The sequence below is a fragment of the Pristiophorus japonicus genome, chromosome 4 (genome assembly GCF_044704955.1).
Source record: "Pristiophorus japonicus isolate sPriJap1 chromosome 4, sPriJap1.hap1, whole genome shotgun sequence".
Classification (NCBI taxonomy): domain Eukaryota; kingdom Metazoa; phylum Chordata; class Chondrichthyes; family Pristiophoridae; genus Pristiophorus; species Pristiophorus japonicus.
Genome location: NC_091980.1, coordinates 240885406 through 240904433, shown reverse-complemented (window position 1 = coordinate 240904433; position 19028 = coordinate 240885406). Strand labels below are relative to the sequence as shown.

General features: G+C 45.3%; 2 protein-coding genes across 2 annotated transcripts in view; one reads left to right on the top strand and one right to left on the bottom strand.

Annotated features, from left to right (window-relative positions):
• The window catches only part of LOC139262753 (prostaglandin D2 receptor-like), a 35068-nt gene extending 31803 nt beyond the window's left edge, over positions 1-3265 (top strand). The window contains exon 2 of the mRNA XM_070877904.1: positions 3059-3265. Coding sequence (XP_070734005.1) covers positions 3059-3265 — 207 coding nt within the window. The remainder of the gene's footprint in view (positions 1-3058) is intronic.
• Positions 3266-11216: 7951 nt separating this feature from the next.
• LOC139262752 (putative nuclease HARBI1) lies at positions 11217-12203 on the bottom strand. Its single transcript, XM_070877903.1, has one exon. The coding sequence runs from the start codon at positions 12201-12203 to the stop codon at positions 11217-11219; it is 987 nt and encodes a 328-aa protein (XP_070734004.1).
• Positions 12204-19028: the final 6825 nt, after the last annotated feature.

The following is a 19028-nucleotide window of genomic DNA, read 5'->3' as shown; positions in this document are numbered from 1 at the left end:
TTTCTATGTTTCTACCTATCTTTGTATCATCAGTAAATTTGGCTACATTACACTCAGTCCCCTCATCCAAGTCATTAATATAGATTGTAAATAGGTGAGGTCCCAAAACTGATCCCTGTGGCACCCCACTAGTTACAATTTGCCAACCTGAAAATGTTCCATTTATCCCGACTCTCTTTTCTGTAAGTTAACCAATCCTCTAACTGTGCTAATGTGCTAATATATGCCATGAGCTTTTATTCTATGCAGTGATCTTTTATGTGGCAACATTGAATGCCTTCTGGAAATCCAAATACACTACATCTACTGGTTCCCCTTTATCCACCCTGCTCATTACATCCTCAAAGAATTCTAACAAATTTTTCAAACATGATTTCCCTTTCACAGCACCATGCTGACTCTGCTTGATTGTATTATTATTTTCTAAATGTCCTGCTACTACTCCCTTAACTATGGACTTCAGCATTTTCCCAATGATAGATGTTAGACTAACTGGTGTATAGTTTCCTATTTTCTGTCTCCCTCCTTTCTTGAATAGAGGTGTTACATTTGCGGTTTTCCAATCCACTGGGGCCTCTCCAGAATCCAGGGAGTTTTGGTAGATTACAACCAATGCATCCACTATCTCAGCATCCACTTCTTTTAAGACCCTAGTATGCAGGCAATTAGGTCCAGGGGACGTCCACCTTTGGTTCCATTTGTTTGCCTAGTACTTTTTCTCTAGTGATAGTGAATGTTTTAAGTTCCCCCCTCCCTATAGCCGCTTGATTATCTGTTATTATTGGGATGCTTTTATTTTCTTCTACCGTGAAGATCGATACAAAATATTTGTTCAAAGTCTCTGCCATTTCCGTTTCCCATTATTAATCCCCCAGTCTCATCCTCTAAGGAACCAACATTTGCTTTAGCTACTCTCTTCCTTTTTATATACCTATAGAAACTCTTACTGTCTGTTTTTATATTTCTTGCTAGTTTACTCTCATAATCTATCCTATTTTTTTAGTCATCCTTTGCTGGTTTCTAAAAATCTCCTAATCCTCTGGCCTACCACTAATTTGCGCAGCACTTGCCTTTGTTTTCAATTTGATACCATCCTTAGTTAGCCACGGATGGTTCATCCTTTTCTTAGAGTCTTTCTTTCTCACTGGAATATATCTTTGCTGAGAGTTATGAAATATTTCCTTAAATGTCAGGCACTACTTATCTACCTTCTTACACTTTAATGTATTTTCCCAGTACACTTTAGCCAACTCTGTCTTCATACCTTTGTAATTGCCTTTATTTAAGTTCAGGACACTAATTTGAGACCCAAGGTTCTCACTCTCAAATGAATTTGAAATTCTAACATGCTATCATCACTCTTCCCTAGAGGATCCTTTCCTATGAGATCATTAATTAATCCTATTTCATTACACATTACCAGATCTAAAATAGCCTGTTGCCAGGGTGGTTCCATATCATCATAGGCAGTCCCTTGGAATCGAGGAAGACTTGCTTCCACTCATAAAATGTGTCCTTAGGTGGCTGAACAGTCCACTGCGAGAGCCACCATCCCTGTCACAGGTGGGACAGATAGTCGTTGAGGGTAAGGGAGGATGGGACAGATTTGCCGCACGCTCTTTTCACTGCCTGCACTTGATTTCTGCATGCTCTCGGCGATAAGACTTGAGGTGCTCAGTGCCCTCCCGGATGCACTTCCTCCACTTAGGGCGGTCTTTGGCCAGGGACTCCCAGGTGTCAGTGGGAATGTTGCACTTTATCATGGAGGCTTTGAGGGTATCCTTGTAATGTCTCCTCTACCCACCTTTGGCTTGTTTGCCGTGAAGGAGTTCCGAGTAGTGCGCTTATTTTGGGAGTCTCATGTCTGGAATGCGGACAATGTGGCCTGCCCAGTGGAGCTGATCAAATGTGGTCAGTGCTTCAATGCTAGGGTTGTTGGCCTGGTCAAGGATGCTAATGTTGGTGCATCTGTTCTCCCAGGGGATTTGTGGGATCTTGCGGAGACATCGTTGGTGGTATTTCTCCAGCGACTTGAGGTGTCTACTGTACATGGTCCATGTCCCTGAGCCATACAGGAGGGAGGGAATTACTACAGCCCTGTAGACCATGAGCTTGGTGGCAGATTTGTTTGCCTGGGTGGTTGCACAACGTATTGTTCTAAGAAACCATCCCGCATATTCTCTATGAACTCGTCCTCCAGGCTACCTTTGCCTATTTGATTTGTTCAATCTACATGAAGATTAAAATCAGCCTTGATAATTGCCATCCTCTGGGAAAAGACCATAATACCTAACATCTAACCTAGCCCTACTCTCGCATAACTTATATGCATGATCTTTGGTAATCCCCAATCTATTAAATGGAAATAATCTATCAATAGGAACACAATTTAGCCCTTTATTTTAGATACTTCTATCAAATTATCCCTAAGTCTATGCATGGCTAAAGTGAATGGCCTCTCTGAGTAAGTGAGATTTTTTAAGCTGGGAGTCATTTTTGTAGCCCTCCTCTGAACTTTTTCAAAGTCTCCATATCACCCACCATATGAGTGGACACAATCTGGACGCTGTATTCTAAATGTGGTCTAACGAAGGTTTAGTTTTTAATAACACTTTCTTGACTCCTTTGCCCAATTGAGATGGAGAAAGAAAGACAAAAATAAACACCATGGAGGAAGAAAGATATTGCATTCTGAAGAACTAGATAGATTTGTACCGGAAAGCCTAAACATTCTTGTAACACTTGTAGGATGGAGAGCTCTTTTATTTTAGCTCGCCAAAGCCCTAGGCTGATTGAAAAGTGAAACACTCAATCTTACTATATCACTGCAAACATGTTCTGAATCTATGACCTTTCTCTATTCGTGTCCATGAGTTGCATTTTGTTCAATTGTTTTTATAAAAGTGTTTCAGAATCCAGCGTTTTTTTATTTTACAAGGTCTGAAAGATAGCAGCCTGTTGAAGATTTTTCCTGTTACCAAGCATATTTAGATTTGGTGCATAATATAGTGAATGTCTGAAATTTATTAAAAATAATGTCTTTTTTTAATATTTATAGATCCGTGCATATATTGGTGCATTTGCTCCTGACAACAAAGATGAAGACGATTTGATTGCTCTGAGGCTTGCATCAGTGAATTCGATTGTTAACCCATGGGTTTTCATAATTTTCAGGACATCTGTATTTCGGAAATTAGCTTCTATGTGTTGCAAAGACTCTTCCGCAACACAGCACTTAGAGTCCAATGCTACTCCTGAAATATAATGCTTGATTTAGGTGAAATATTTTACTGCCTTGCCCTTCCTTTGATTTCTCCATTACCAGAAAGGTCAACCAAGGACTAAAGAGTGGAACCTAAATGATTATTGCTTGATTTTCAGCAAAGGACAATTGACAGAACCCAATAATAATAGACATTGCTTTTAAAATTGGTAGGCATTTGGGATAAATTAAAAAGCTCTCAATGTTCTGAATGGTACTGTTCTTGTTAGAACCAGAGCAGTGAAACATATGATTCAGATTAATTTATATAATTGCTGCGCACTACTTGGAAGTTACAAACTATGCTATGCAAATTCTGTGTGTGCCTGTGGTATGTATGATTGTTGCCGTCATATTCATGAAGTTGTACAATTTCTATCCAGAATAAACCATTTAGGGGCTGATATTGGTCTTCATGTGTAAAGTCAGTTCAAAATTGATTAGCACTGCTTTAAGTCTGCCTGAATCTCGCGTGCAAATAGGACTGAGTTTTCTGCTCTAAGCTCATTTACACAATTATTCACATTAGATATGCAATCAAAGCTCTTGCCTACTTCTAATGGGAGTTTTGCTTGCCCATCTGGAAGATTCAGTGGGAATTAAAAGCACTGGTAATCCAGCATAACAATTTTCTGCAAGATTTCTCAGCCTCTGCTGTCCCAGTAGTGCCCCAATTCAGGGTGCAAAGACACTGATAATTAGACCCTTGGAGTTATTTTCCTCTGTCACAAGAACTCCAGTTTTCAGTGGTGGCAGTCAGATATCTGGGTATCTTATATCTTCTCTAGGTTCAAAATATTTGCACCAATGACCATATTATAAACAGGGGGCAAAGATTTAAAGTAATTGGTCGAAGGATTAGAGGGGAATTGAGGAGAACTTTTTTCACCCAGAGGGTGGTGGGGTCTGGAACTCACTGCCTGAAAGGGCGGCAGAGGCAGAAACCCTCATCGCATTTAAAAAGTACATAGAAATGCACTTGAAGTGCTGTAACCTACAAGGCTATGGACCAAAAGCAGGAAAGTGGGATTAGGATGGATAGCTCATTTTCAGCTGGCACAGACACAATGGCCTCCTTCTGTGCTGTAAATTTTTATGATTCTATGATAATTGAATGAACTGATTGTAGATTAATGTCTAGATTGTTCATTTAGTCAAATCTGTGAACATGATATACTGTGACTTAGTATCGGTTTGCATGCGGTTTAAAGATTATATTATATATATCTCAAACATGCCATACATCTGTAGAATGTTTGTCTATATTATGCATTGTTTACACTATGCTACACGGTTGCTTTCTGACTCCAATTTCCTTGCCCTTTTCTTCCTTCCTAAAGGCTTTGAATCAAGCTGGGGTAAAATTCCATGGGTGCCAATAGCCTTCCAGTACCTTGCCAAAGTGTCCATTCTTCAAGTGTGAGGCCAAATATTTGATCATTGGTTGTGGGGGAATTGCAGCATAAGAGAAACCTGCCCTCACCCAACATTGATATTTTCCAACCGAGAGCATTGTATCATGAACAAAAGAGATAGTTTATTTTCCTCTCTGAGCCTGGGTATAGTGAGGTTTATTGGAGCAGCCCCACTATCACTCCAGCTGAGATAGTCTAACTGGACACAAGACCAAGGAGCCTCAATGCTATAGAATGTGGTGAATTTAAACGACTAAATCATTTAAACCTCTAATTCTGCCCTCGTGAGCATCCCTGATTTTAATCATTCCACCATTGGTGGCCGTGCCTTCAGCTGCCTAGGCCTAAGCTCTGGAATTTCCTCCATAAACCTATCTGCCTCTCAATCTCTCTTTCCTCCTTTAAGATGCTCCTTAAAACCGAACTGTTTGACCAAACCTTTTGGTCATCTGCCTTAATTTTTCCTTATGTGGTTCGGTGTCAAATTTTTTCTTATAATACTCCTGTGAAGCGCCTTGGGATGTTTTACTATGTTAAAGGCGCTATATAAATACAAGTTGTTGTTATTGTCGAACCATTTGGGTGCTTACTAAGCTTATAGTTTGAAAACTGAAAGCTGAGCAGCATGTTGTAACTGGCATCAATGACTTTATGACGCATCTTGCTGAATAATTTATGTAATGTGAAACTCAGTCAAAAACCAGAATGTGTACATTTATGTCATGTTTCAACATTAGTTGGAAAGAACTGTCTTGATATAAAAATGTCACCAGTATCTACAGGAGATATGTATTTCCCAGTTTTTCAAAATGATTTGGAAACTGAACAGTGCACTTCTCCGCAGGATGACTGGTTTACTTCAAGGTTTCTTTGTCACTTTTAAAAAAATATAATAAAATGCATGTTTTTTGCATGTGTAAATGAAGTTGGTGATATAGTGTAACAGAAATGATTTATGATTCAGAATTGAATTAGGTGTTAAATTTAGCAATCACAATTCACCATCATTATAGGCAGTCCCTCGGAATCGAGGAAGACTTGTTTCCACTCCTGAAATGAGTTCTTTGGTGGTTGAACAGTCAAATACAAGGGCCACAGAACCTGTCACAGGTGGGACAGACATTCGTCAAGGGAAGGGGTGGGTGGGACTGGTTTGCCGCACGCTCTTTCCGCTGCCTGCGCTTGAATCTCTTCACGCTCTCGGTGTTGAGATTTGAAGAGCTCAACGCCCTCCCAGATGCACTTTCTCCACCGAGAGCGATCTTCGGCCAGGGACTCACAGGTGTCAGTGGTGATGTCGCACTTTATCAGGGAGGCTTTGAGGGTGTCCTTGTAACGTTTCCGCTGCCCACATTTGGCTCATTTGCCGTGAAGGAGCTCTGCATAGAGCATTTGCTTAGGGAGTCTCGTGTCTGGCATGCGGACTGTGTGGCCTGCCCAGCGAAGCTGATCGAGTATAATCAGTGCTTCAATGCTGGGGATGTTAGCTTGGACGAGGACACTGATGTTGGTGCGTCTGTCCTCCCAGGGGATTTGCAGGATCTTGTGGAGACATCGTTGGTGATATATCTCCAGCGACTTGAGGTGTCTTCTGTACATCGTCCATGCCTCTGATCCATACAGGAGGGCGGGTATTACTACAGCCCTGTAGACCATGAGCTTGGTGGTAGATTTGAGGGCCTGGTCTTCTTTTCCTCAGGTGGCCGAAGGCTGCACTGGTGCACTGGAGGTGATGTTGAATCTCTGCATCAATATCTGCTTTTGTTGATAGAAGGCTCCCGAGGTATGGGAAATGGTCCACGTTGTCAAGGGCCGCGCCGTGAATCTTGATGACTGGGGGGCAGTGCTGTGCGGCAAGGACAGGTTGGTGGAGGACCTTTGTCTTACGGATGTTTTCATATGGTGAATACATCGACTATATCCTGGAGTTCAACCTCAGAATGTGCGCAGACGCAGGCGTCATCCGCGTACTGTAACTCAACGACAGAGGTTGGGGTGATCTTGGACCTGGCCTGGAGGCGGCATAGGTTAAACAGCTTCACACTGGTTCTGTAGTTTAGTTCCACTGTTTACTGAACAAACAAATGCATATTCCGAATAAATGCACATGCATGTTAAAATAACTTGTGTGCAAAATTAAGGTGCAACACAAAAAGCATGGGGAGATTTTCAACTCACAGCTGCCTGCTTAGCACTGGTAAAATGGGCTCCAGGCCAGCGGATTTTGCATGGTGTTCTCTCGCACCAAATGCCCACCAGAAGTGCAACGGCACTATTTTGAATCAGGCATGTTTCAGTCATCGAGGGCGTGCTTAATAAATATGGGTAAATGAGGGTCCTGTGCCTGTTTAGGGACACATCAGTCATATTCTACTTCCTGAGAACTAGATTTTCCAATTCTAAAACACGCCCAAAAATCCTGGGCAGGAACAGTCAGGAGAGATGCTATATCAGCATTATTTGAAGGGATTCTCAACTTAGGGTTCCCAACCCTCCCGCTTTGATCAGGGAATTTATCGGAATGGGCGATTGGTCTCCCGAGCGCTGCTACTGGTGACTCGGGAGAAACGGTCTTTGTATGCGCAGTTTGTTCCCTAGCCACCAACTCCATCCCTCTCCCTGGCAACTGTCTGAGGCTGAACCACATAACTGCGCCATCATTAATACCGCCTATTTTCACCTCCGGAATATCGCCCAACTCTATCCCTGCCTCAGCTCATCTGCTGCTGAAACCTTCGTCCTTGCCTTTGTTTCCTCTAGACTTGACTATTCCAATGCACTCCCACGTTCTACCCTACATAAACTTGAGGTCATCCAAAACTTTGCTGCCCACATCCAAACTCGCATCAAGTCCAATTCATCCATCACCCCTGTCATGTATTCAACTATCATTGTAACCCATGTATAAGCTGACCTAAGTTGTACACCTTGAGAACATTGACCATAAGGGGCGAACTTGTGGGAGACACTTCTAGCCTGAACTTTCAGGCATAAAAAGAGAAGCTCCACCCACCTTCATCACTTGAAGTCCTGATAATAAAGGTAACTGGTCACATAGTGACCTTCTCTCAAGTATGGGCCTCGTGTGCATTTATACTGTATAGTTAGGACATATCATTGGCGACGAGAAACTGGGATTTAAACCACGCGAACATGGCCACTAGCAGCACAGAAGAGAGGTACTGTGTTGGTGATGATTGGGACAACTTTATTGCGAGACTACAGCAAAGTTTTATCACTAAGGAATGGTTGGGACAGGATTTGGCCGACAAATGCAGGGCTCATCTCCTGACGTTTGTGGATCCAGAACGTGCTCCCTGATGAAGGACCTTCTAGCGCCAGAGAAGCCGGCGGACAAGACATTCGAAGAGCTCAGTAAGTTGATCGGGGAACACCTTAAACCAGCGAGCAGCATGCACATGGCGAGACACCGGTTTTACACGCATCGGCGGCAAGAAGGGCAAAGCGTTCCAGACTTCGTGGCAGATCTCCGCCGACTGGCGAGCCTATGTAAGTTCCCAGATGCATGCAGAGCGGAGATGCTGTGAGACTTTTTTATTGAGGGCATCGGGCATGCTGGGGTTTTCAGGAAACTGATTGAAACCAAAGACTTGACCTTGGAAGTGGCGGCTGTGATAGCCCAGACATTTACTCAGGGGAGGAAGAGACCAGGATGATGTATGACAAAAATCTTGGCTCAAATGCGACAAATGACCAGGGAGGCAACATTGTTAACGTGGCACACAGTTCTCTAGGCAGACAAGGGCAATCGGAAATGCCCCAGCATGTAGTCGAACCCAAAGGGGGAATTCAACAGAGACAATGGCTAGCTGAACGGCAATTCATGCCATCGCAATGGACAATGCGGCCAGTAATGGGGCCATCAACACCAGTTAATGGTGAGCTTAAGGACAGTTACAGAGACAGTCAGAGATGATCGACTGGTAATGGACCTTTTGTTTCCAACAACGGAGCCTCCAGCTCAAGCTGGAGATATGGAAGCAAACACCCAGCCAGAGCTTGCAGGTATCAGCAATATACCTACAGAAACTGCAAAGTCAGCGGTCACTTGGTGCGTATGTGCAGGACGCCTGCAGCCAGGTTGATGTACTAGGAGGACGGGCCTGATGTAAGCCCCACGAGGCCAGATGAATACTGGGGGAAATTGCTGGAAGCTGAAGTTCAGTGAGTTCATGTGGAGTACATATACAGTTCATATACCAGGACGCCACCGATAATGATGAAAGTGCTCCTCAATGGCATCCCAGTATTAATGGAGCTAGACATGGGGGCCAGCTAGTCCCTGATGAGTATCAAACAGTTCGAAAGGTTGTGGGTGTCCAAGGCCAGGAGGCCAATATTATTGCCGATTGACGCACAGCTACAGACATATACAAAGGAGATCATTCCGGTGCTAGGCAGCGCCACGGTAATCGTGACCCACAAAGATTCGGAGAACAGGTTGCCACTCTGGATTGTCCCGGAGGACGGTCCGGCACTACTGGGGAGGAGTTGGCTTGCTGTCATGAATTGGAAATGGGGTGATGTCAATGCAATTTCTTCTGTGGAGCGAGTATCATGCTCACAGGTCCTGGACAAATTTGACTCATTGTTTCAACCCGGCATCGGTACTTTCATGGGGGCCAAGGTAGTGATTCACATAAACCCGGACGCCAGGCCAGTACACCACAAGGACAGAGTGGTGCCGTACGTGATGCGGGAAAAGATAGAAGGCGAATTGGGGTGGACCGCCTGCTGGGGGAAGGCATCATCTCGCCAGTCGAATTCAGTGACTGGGTGAGCCCGATCGTGCTGGTGCTCAAGGCGGATGGGTCGGTCAGGATATGTAGCGATTATAAGGCCACCATCAATCGGGTGTCACTCCAAGACCAGTACCCACTACCGAGAGCGGAGGAACTTTTAGCGACGCTATCCGGTGGCAAACTTTTTTCAAAATTGGACCTGACCTCAGCTTACATCACCCAGGAGCTGGCGAGTGAGTTGAAGAAGCTGACCACTATCACGACACACAAGGGGTTGTTTGAGTATAACAGATAGCCATTTGGGATTTGTTTGGCCGCCGTGATCTTTCAGCGAAATATGGAAAGCCTCCTCAAGTCGATTCCAAGGACGGTGGTTTTTCAAGACGACATCCTCATCACGGGTCACGATACTGAAGAACACCTCCACAACTTGGAGGAAGTGCTACGCAGACTGGACCGGGTAGGGCTGCAACTGAAAAAGGCGAAGTGCGTCTTCTTAGCTCCAGAGGTAGAATTCCTGGGGCGGAGGGTAGCAGCAGACGGGATCAGACCTACTGTGTCCAAAACGGAAGCGATCCAGAAAACACCCAGACCCCGTAACACGACGGAGCTGCATTCGTTCCTGGGGCCCCTGAACTATTTTGGTAACTTTCTTTCCAAATTGAGCACGCTGTTAGAGCCGCTACACGTGCTCATAAGAACATAAGAACATAAGAATTAGGAACAGGAGTCGGCCATCTAGCCCCTCGAGCCTGCTCCGCCATTCAACAAGATCATGGCTGATCTGGCCGTGGACTCAGCTCCACTTACCCGCCTGCTCCTCATAACCCTTAATTCTCTTATTGATTAAAAATCTATCTATCTGTGATTTGAATACATTCAATGAGCTAGCCTCAACTGCTTCCTTGGGCAGAGAATTCCACAGATTCACAACCCTCTGGGAGAAGAAATTCCTTCTCAACTCGGTTTTAACTTGGCTCCCCCGTATTTTGAGGCTGTGTCCCCTAGTTCTAGTCTCCCCAACCAGAAATGAGGGGGTTACCTTATGATGATAGATTGAGTAGACTGGGTCTTTACTTGTTGGAGTTCAGAAGGATGAGGGGTGATCTTATAGAAACATTTAAAATCATGAAAGGGATAGACAAGATAGAGGCAGAGAGGTTGTTTCCACTGGTAGGGGAGACTAGAACTAGGGGGCACAGCCTCAAAATACGGAGGAGCCAATTTAAAACCGAGTTGAGAAAGAATTTCTTCTCCCAGAGGGTTGTGAATCTGTGGAATTCTCTGCCCAAGGAAGCAGTTGAGGCTGGCTTATTGAATGTTTTCAAGTCAAAGATAGATAGATTTTTAACCAATAAGGAAATTAAGGGTTAACGGGGAGAGGGCGGGTAAGTGGAGCTGAGTCCACGACCAGATCAGCCATGATCTTATTGAATGGCGCAGCAGGCTCGAGGGGCTAGATGGCCGACTCCTGTTCCTAATTCTTATGTTCTTATGTTCTTTAAAAACATTTTTCAACTTCCTTATTAGCAACCAATTTAACATAACAACTGTTTGAAAAGTAGAAAATAGCTAGTTTATATCTTGATTGTTGAGTCTTTATTGCACTAAGAAACTAAAAAAGTCACTTTAAACTGTTCGCATGTTTTTATCAACCACTTTATAATTGCAAATATTTACAAAGTAGAAAATAGCTATCAAACAATTTGAATTTCAAGACTACAAACTTCAGTAGGGTAAATCAAGTCTTTGATGCTGCAATAAAAATTAACTGTTTCACTTTAAATTGCGTGTATTCTTTTCTGTGCCTTGCTGAGGTAAGCGGGGGGGGGGAATGGAGGCAACAGCATCATCACCTCTGAATGTGTTGGCTACTCGCTGTTCCCTTGCAGCTCTGCTTTTGGCACCAGTTGGCTCCACCCTATCACGCCTCACCAGAGGGACATTGGGATCCTCAGTTTCCTCCATTTCAGCAGGGAGTTGATCTGCAGGGTTAACAGTTAGTCCTTCCTGCAGGGCAAAGTTATACAAAGCACAATAGGCCACCACAGTCCTTGACACTTTCACTGGACTGTACTGCAAAGTCCCTCCTGACCTGTCCAGGCACCAGAAGCATGATTTCAAAAGCCCGATTGTCCTCTCGACCACTTGCCGTGTGCCCACAAGTGCTTGGTTGCATCTCTCCTGTGCCTCATTATTGGTCCTGCGGTATGGTGTCATCAGCCACGGCTTTAGTGGGTAGCCCTTGTCGTTCAATATCCATGCAGATCCTGCAGGTAATTCGTTGAGAGCGTCATATAAGTTGGAGTGATCTGCATTCACGCTTAGGATCCTGAGTTGCGCATCACAGACGATCATTACATTTAATGAATGATACCACTTCCTGTTGATGTATCTCGCAGGTGCTTCAATTAGTGCCTTCAATGCAACATGGGTTCCATCGACGGTCCCAATCACTTTTGGGAAGCCAGCAAGGGCCGTCTCCTTTTGTTGCCAAGTGGACAAGTCAAAATCTATGAACTCAGAGACCTGGTTAATACAGGACCTCGCAGCACACTGGCTCATGTCTGAAATGTCACCGGTGCCTGACTGAAACGATCCTGATGCAAAGAAATCCAGTGCCATGGTTACCTCCATAGACACTGACAACGCAATGCGGGACTTGGAGCATGTTTGAAGGTCGTCCTTTAACATGTCACACAGTCTCCCAATTGCCTCTTTGCTGAAGCGCAGCCTCTTCACACACAACTCCTCCAACAACATTTCAAAAGATAGCCTCTCCCTGTACACTCTTTGTGTTGGGCAGTGGTCCCTTCTGATGAGGTGGCAGTCATGGTTCCTCAATCTTCATTATTGTTCCTTGGCACGTTGAATTCTATGTGCCAGGATCAAACAGAGGATCGGGACAAATTCGTGAACAGGCATGTTTCTCCCTCACAGGCTTCCTCTTTAGATAGTTGCAGTACATGTAGGAAAAAAGATGGAAATATTTGTAAAAGTCATTTTAATAATGTGAGTAGGTAGAAATTCACGTTGGGCGGTGGAGCGAAACGATTGGTATCTGATCACCACTCGTCATACCGCCTGATAACTATCACGGCCAAAATGAATTTTTAAGACTTTTAAAAATTTCATACATAAATTTTTAAACAGCATAAAAAACTTAACATTTAAAACATTCATATATTCTGGGATAATTATTTTAAACAGCAGTAACTATGAGATAAATTATTTTGAATCAGTCATTTTCAGGTTTTAAAAAAAAGCAATCGAATTGAATAGAATGCTTACCTTCTACACAGCAAAAGTTACTCTTCAAATCAACTTCACTGCTAAGAAAAAGATACAAAACCAATGAAATATCTCTAAAATTAAAGTGGTTAAATGCTTAAATCAGCTTTGCACCAAATGCTTTCTTAAATTTAAAAGTTATAAAAAAAAGTCCTGTTTTCAAGCCCTCTGACTTCAAGCCTTCCTGCTGCTTCTTCTCGTGATAAAATGCAGGCAGTACGCATACTTCTATCAGTCGTATAACTTTCGTATGTAGATGCTAGCCAGTAGTTGGGCAAACAGCCCAAATCTGCACCAGCACTGCTGCTTTTCCAGCATATCCGGTAGATCTATCAGGAGCTTGTTTGACAGATCGCAAGTGCCAGGTTTAGGCGCATGCACATTGCGCGCCTAAACCTGGAACTTGTGGGACCTCTACAGGTGCATGTGCACCTTTTACTTGCCCGTAGAGGTCGCGATTTCTGGGCCATTATCTTATAAACCTCAAACAGATCCCCCTAAGTCTACGCTGTTCTAAGGCATAGAGTCCCAACTATTTTAGCCTATCGTGATAACTAAGATGTTTTAGACTTGGAATTACTCTAGTGGCCCTCTTCTGCACCCTTTCATAGAAACATAGAAAATAGGAGCAGTAGTAGGCCATTCGGCCCTTCGTGTCTGCACTGCCATTCAATATGATCATGGCTGATCCTCTATCTCAACACCATATTCCTGCTTTTTCCCCATACTCCTTGATGCTCTTTGTTTCTAGAAATCTATCTATCTTCTTCTTAAATATATTCAGTGGCTTGGCCTCCACAGCCTTCTGTGTTGGAGAATTCCACAGGTTCACCACCCTCTGAGTGAAAAAATTTCTCCTCATCTCGGTCTTAAATTTCCTACCCCATATCCTGAGACTGTGACCCCTTGTTTTAGACTTCCCAGCCAGGGGAAACATCCTCCCCGCATCCAATCTATCCAACCCAGTCAGAATTTTATAAGTTTCAATCAGATGCCCTCTCATTCTTCTAAACTCTAGTGAATACAGGCCTAGTGGACCCAATCTCTCCTCATACGGCAGTCCTGCCATCCCAGGAATCAGTCTGGTGAACCTTTGCTGCACTCCCTCTATGGCAAGTATATCCTTTCTTAGGTAAGGAGACCAAAACTGCACACAATACTCCTGGTGTGGTCTCACCAAGGCCCTGTATAACTGTAGTAAGACATCCTTGCTCCTGTACTCAAATCCTCTTGCAATGAAGGCCAACATACCATTTGCCTTCCTAACTTCTTGCTGCACCTGCATGTTTGCTTTCAATGACTGGTATACAAGGACACCCAAGTCCCTCTGTACATCGGCACTTCCCAAGCCATCACCATTTAAATAATACTTTGTCCTTATGTTTTTCCTATCAAAGTGGATGACTTCACATTTATCCACGTTATACTGCATCTGCCATGTGTTTGCCCACTCACTCAACCTATCTAGATCACCTTGCAGCGTCTTTGCATCCTCCTCACAACTCACAATCCCACCTAGTATTGTGTTGTCAGCAAACTTGGAAATTGTTGTGTTCCTAACACAGATGAGAGTGCACACAGGGAGGTTAAAGTAACAGTGACCTTAGTCTTTAATTCGGCACTCCAGACTGAGGAACAGGCCATAGGGGCCGGCTTATATACAGTGCTCCCAAGGGATGCTGGGATCTCTTGGGACTTCAGGGGGTGCACTTCCTGGTGGCGGAACATGGGAGTGCATGCTTTACAGATACACAACATCACTCCCCCCCCCAAAGTCAAAGTGAAAACTATTTACAAGGTGAGGCAGTTGGGAGCCTTTCTTTCTCTGGTGGACCGCCTCGGTACAAGTGGGTTGTTCAGGGCAGTCTGTGAACCGCAGTCTCGTTTGGTCCAGGTGCTTTCTGCAAATTTGTCCATTGTCTAGTTTGACTACAAACACCCTACTCCCTTCTTTAGCTATCACTGTGCCCGCGATCCACTTGGGACCATGTTCATAGTTTAGCACATACACAGGGCCATTCAGATCAATTTCCAGTGACACAGTGGCGTGACCATTGTTTACATTTTGTTGCTGCCGCCTGCTCTCTACCTGATCATGCAGGTTGGGGTGAACTAACGAGAGTCTGGTTTTAAGTGTAGCTTTTCATGAGTAGTTCAGCCGGGGGCACCCCTGTGAGCGACTGGGGTCTCGTGCCGCAGCTGAGCAGCATTCGGGATAGGCGGGTTTGGAGTGAGCCTTCTGTGACTCGTTTGATTGTTGGTACTGCCCGCTCTGCCTGCCCGTTGGAGGCTGGTTTAAACGGGGCCGAGGTGACATGTTTGATCCCATTGCGGGTCATAGAAACATAGAAACAAAGAAAATAGGTGCAGGAGTAGGCCATTCGGCCCTTTGAGCCTGCACCGCCATTCAATGAGTTCATGGCTGAACATGCAACTTCAGTACCCCATTCATGCTTTCTCGCCATATCCCTTGATCCCCCTAGTAGTAAGGACTACATCTAACTCCTTTTTGAATATATTTAGTGAATTGGCCTCAACAACTTTCTGTGGTAGAGAATTCCACAGGTTCACTACTCTCTGGGTGAAGAAGTTTCTCCTCATCTCGGTCCTAAATGGCTTACCCCTTATCCTTAGACTGTGACCCCTGGTTCTGGACTTCCCCAACATTGGGAACATTCTTCCTGCATCTAACCTGTCTAAACCCGTCAGAATTTTAAACATTTCTATGAGATCCCCTCTCATTCTTCTGAACTCCAGTGAATACAAGCCCAGTTGATCCAGTCTTTCTTGATATGTCAGTCCCGCCATCCCGGGAATCAGTCTGGTGAACCTTCGCTGCACTCCCTCAATAACAAGAATGTCCTTCCTCAAGTTAGGAGACCAAAACTGTACACAATACTCCAGATGTGGCCTCACCAAGGCCCTGTACAACTGTAGTAACACCTCCCTGCCCCTGTACTCAAATCCCCTTGCTATGAAGGCCAACATGCCATTTGCTTTCTTAACCGCCTGCTGTACCTGCATGCCAACCTTCAATGACTGATGACACCCAGGTCTCGTTGCACCTCCCTTTTCATAATCTGTCACCATTCAGATAATAGTCTGTCTCTCTGTTTTTACCACCAAAGTGGATAACCTCACATTTATCCACATTATACTTCATCTGCCATGCATTTGCCCACTCACCCAACCTAACAAAAGTCACTCTGCAGCCTCATAGCATCCTCCTCGCAGCTCACACTGCCACCCAACTTAGTGTCATCCGCAAATTTGGAGATACTACATTTAATCCCCTCGTCTAAATCATTAATTCTTTAAATTCGGCACTGGTGAAACATGGCCCGTTGTCACTGACCAGTATGTCAGGCAGGCCGTGGGTGGCAAACATGGCCCTCGGGCTTTCAATAGTGGCGGTTGCGGTGCTTCCCGATATTATTTCACATTCAATCTATTTTGAAAAAGCATCCACCACCACCAGGAACATTTTACCGAGAAACGGGCCCGCATAGTCGACATGGATCCTCGACCATGGTCTGGAGGGCCAGTACCACAAACTTAGTGGTGCCTCTCTGGATGCGTTGCTCAACTGAGCACACACGCTGCATTGCCGTACACAGGACTCTAAGTCAGAGTCGATACCGGGCCACCACACGTGGGATTTGGCTATCGCTTTCATCATTACTATACCCGGGTGTGTGCTGTGGAGATCCGAGATGAACATCTCCCTCCCCTTTTTGGGTAGCACTACGCGGTTACCCCACAACAGGCAGTCTGCCTGAATGGACAGCTCGTCCTTTCGCCACTGGAACGGCTTGATTAGCTCTTGCATTTCAATGGGGATGCTGGCCCAGCTCCCATGGAATACACAGTTTTTTTACTTGGGACAGCAGAGGATCTTGGCTGGTCCAAGTCCTAATCTGGCGGGCCGTGACAGGTGATTTATCATTTTCAAACGCTTCCATGACCATCAACAAGTCTGCGGGCTGCGCCACCAGCAACAAGTTTGCAGGCTGTGCCATTTCCACCCCCGTGGTGGGAAATGGTAGCTGACTGAGAGCATCCGCACAGTTCTCGGTGCCTGGCCTGTGACGGATGGTATAGTTATACGCTGATAGCGCGAGTGCCCACCTTTGTACGCAGGCTGAGGCATTAGTATTTATCCCCTTGTTTTCAACGAACAGGGATATGAGGGGCTTGTGATCGGTTTCCAGCTCAAATTTGAGGCCAAACAGGTACTGATGCATTTTCTTTACCCCGAACACACATGCTAATGCTTCTTTCTCAATCATGCTGAAGGCCCTCTCAGCCTTAGACAAGCTCCTGTAGGCATAGGCGACACGTTGCAACTTCCCCGCAATTCCGTACGATGACGCATCATATGCTAGCATGAGTCTTTTACATGGGTTATACAATACAAGCAGCTTGTTGGAGCTTTCTCAAAAGCAATTACTTGTTTTTTTCCCCATACCCAGTTCTCACTTATACGCAATAACACATGTAGGAGCTCTAAGAGGGTGCTTAACACTGGTAGGAAGTTACCAAAATAGTTGAGGAGTCCCAGGAACGACAGCATCTCCGTGACGTTCTGTGGCCTGGGCGCATTCCTGATAGTCTTTGTCTTGGCGTCTGTGGGCCGAATGCCGTCCGCCGCGATCTTTCTCCCCAAAAACTCCACTTTTGTTGCCATGAAGACGCATTTCGACCTCTTCAGCTGCAGCCCTACGCAATCCAGTCGCTGGAGGCCCTCCTCCAGGTTTTGTAGGTGCTCGACGGTGTCCCGACCCGTGACCAATATGCGTTCTGAAAAACCACAGTGCGTGGTACCGACTTGAGTAGGCTCTCCATGTTTCTCTGGAAGATCGCTGCAGCCGACCGAATTCCAAACGGGCATCTGTTGTAGATGAACAGTCCCTTGTGCATGTTGATGCAGGTGAGGCCCTTCGAAGACTCCTCCAGCTCCTGCGTCATGTAGGCCGAAGTCAGGTCGAGCTTGGTGAACGTCTTGCCTCCTGCCAGCGTCGCAAATAGGTTGTCTGCCTTAGGTAGCAGGTATTGTTCCTGTAACGAGAAACGATTAATAGTTACTTTATAATCGCCGCAAATCCTGACCGTGCCATCACTTTTGAGTACTGAAACAATCGGGCCATCGCCCGGGACAATCCAGAGTGGCAGTTCGTGCACCGTGCCCTCGTAGGTGACCTTGACCATGGCGCTGCCCAGGACAGTGATAAGCTCTTTGGTGTACGTTCTCAGTTTCATGTGGATGGGGATCAGGGCTAGTCTGAGTGCCTTGTTGTACCACAGTCTCTCAAACATCTTTTTACTCATGATGGATTGGTTAGCGCCAGTGTCCAGTTCCATAGCTACGGGTAAGCCATTCAATTTTACATTTAGCATTATAGGTGGACATTTCGTCAAAAATGTGTGCACCCCATGTACTTCAGCATCTGCCTCCTCTCTCTGAGGCTCGAAATTGCTTTGACCCACCATGGACCGATCTTCCTCTGCCACGAGGTGTTTAGCAGGTTTTGTGGCGCTTGCAGCTTGTTGGAGGTACCCCATTGTTCCACAGCTCTTGCAAACATACCCTTTGAAGCGGCATGAATAGGCTGAATGGAAGCCTCCACAACACCAACAAGATGTGAATTGCCTTGCATTCACCCTTTGTTGTGGACTCTGAGTCATCTGGGTCACCTGAGGCCTGCTGGCAGTTGCAGACTCGTGGTTTCTGCCCTGTACATTTCTGCTCACAAACACAGTTCCAGTTAATTTATGGACATTGCTAGCACTTGTGTGCTGAGAGTTTGTTTGGTGTTATCACTGGTGGACATAAACACCTGTGCTATCGGAATGGCCTTGCTGAGGGTCGGTGTCTCTACAGTCATAAGTTTTCATAGAATGGTCTTGTTGCCAATGCCCAGTGCAAAAAAGTCTCTGAGCATTTGCTCCAGGTAGCCATCAAACTCACATTGTCCTGCAAGTCACCTTAGCTCGGCGACGTAGCTCGCCACTTCCTGACCTTCAGATCGCTAGTACGTATAGAACCGATACCTCGCCATCAGCATGCTCTCCTACAAGTTAAGATGCTCCAGAACCAGTGTACACAGCTTCTCATATGACTTATCTGTGGGTTTCACCAGAGCCAGAAGATTCTTCATGAGGCTGTAGGTCGGTGCCCCACAGACCGTGAGGAGGACCGCTCTCCTTTTTGCAGCGCTTCCTTCTCCGTCCAGCTCGTTGGCTACAAAGTACTGGTCTAACCATTCGACATAGGCTTCCCAGTCCTCACCCTCCGAG

Excerpts from the sequence above, each read along its gene's own strand:
- LOC139262752 (XM_070877903.1), bottom strand. The coding sequence starts at position 12,203 with ATGTTGTTGGAGGAGTTGTGTGTGAAGAGGCTGCGCTTCAGCAAAGAG.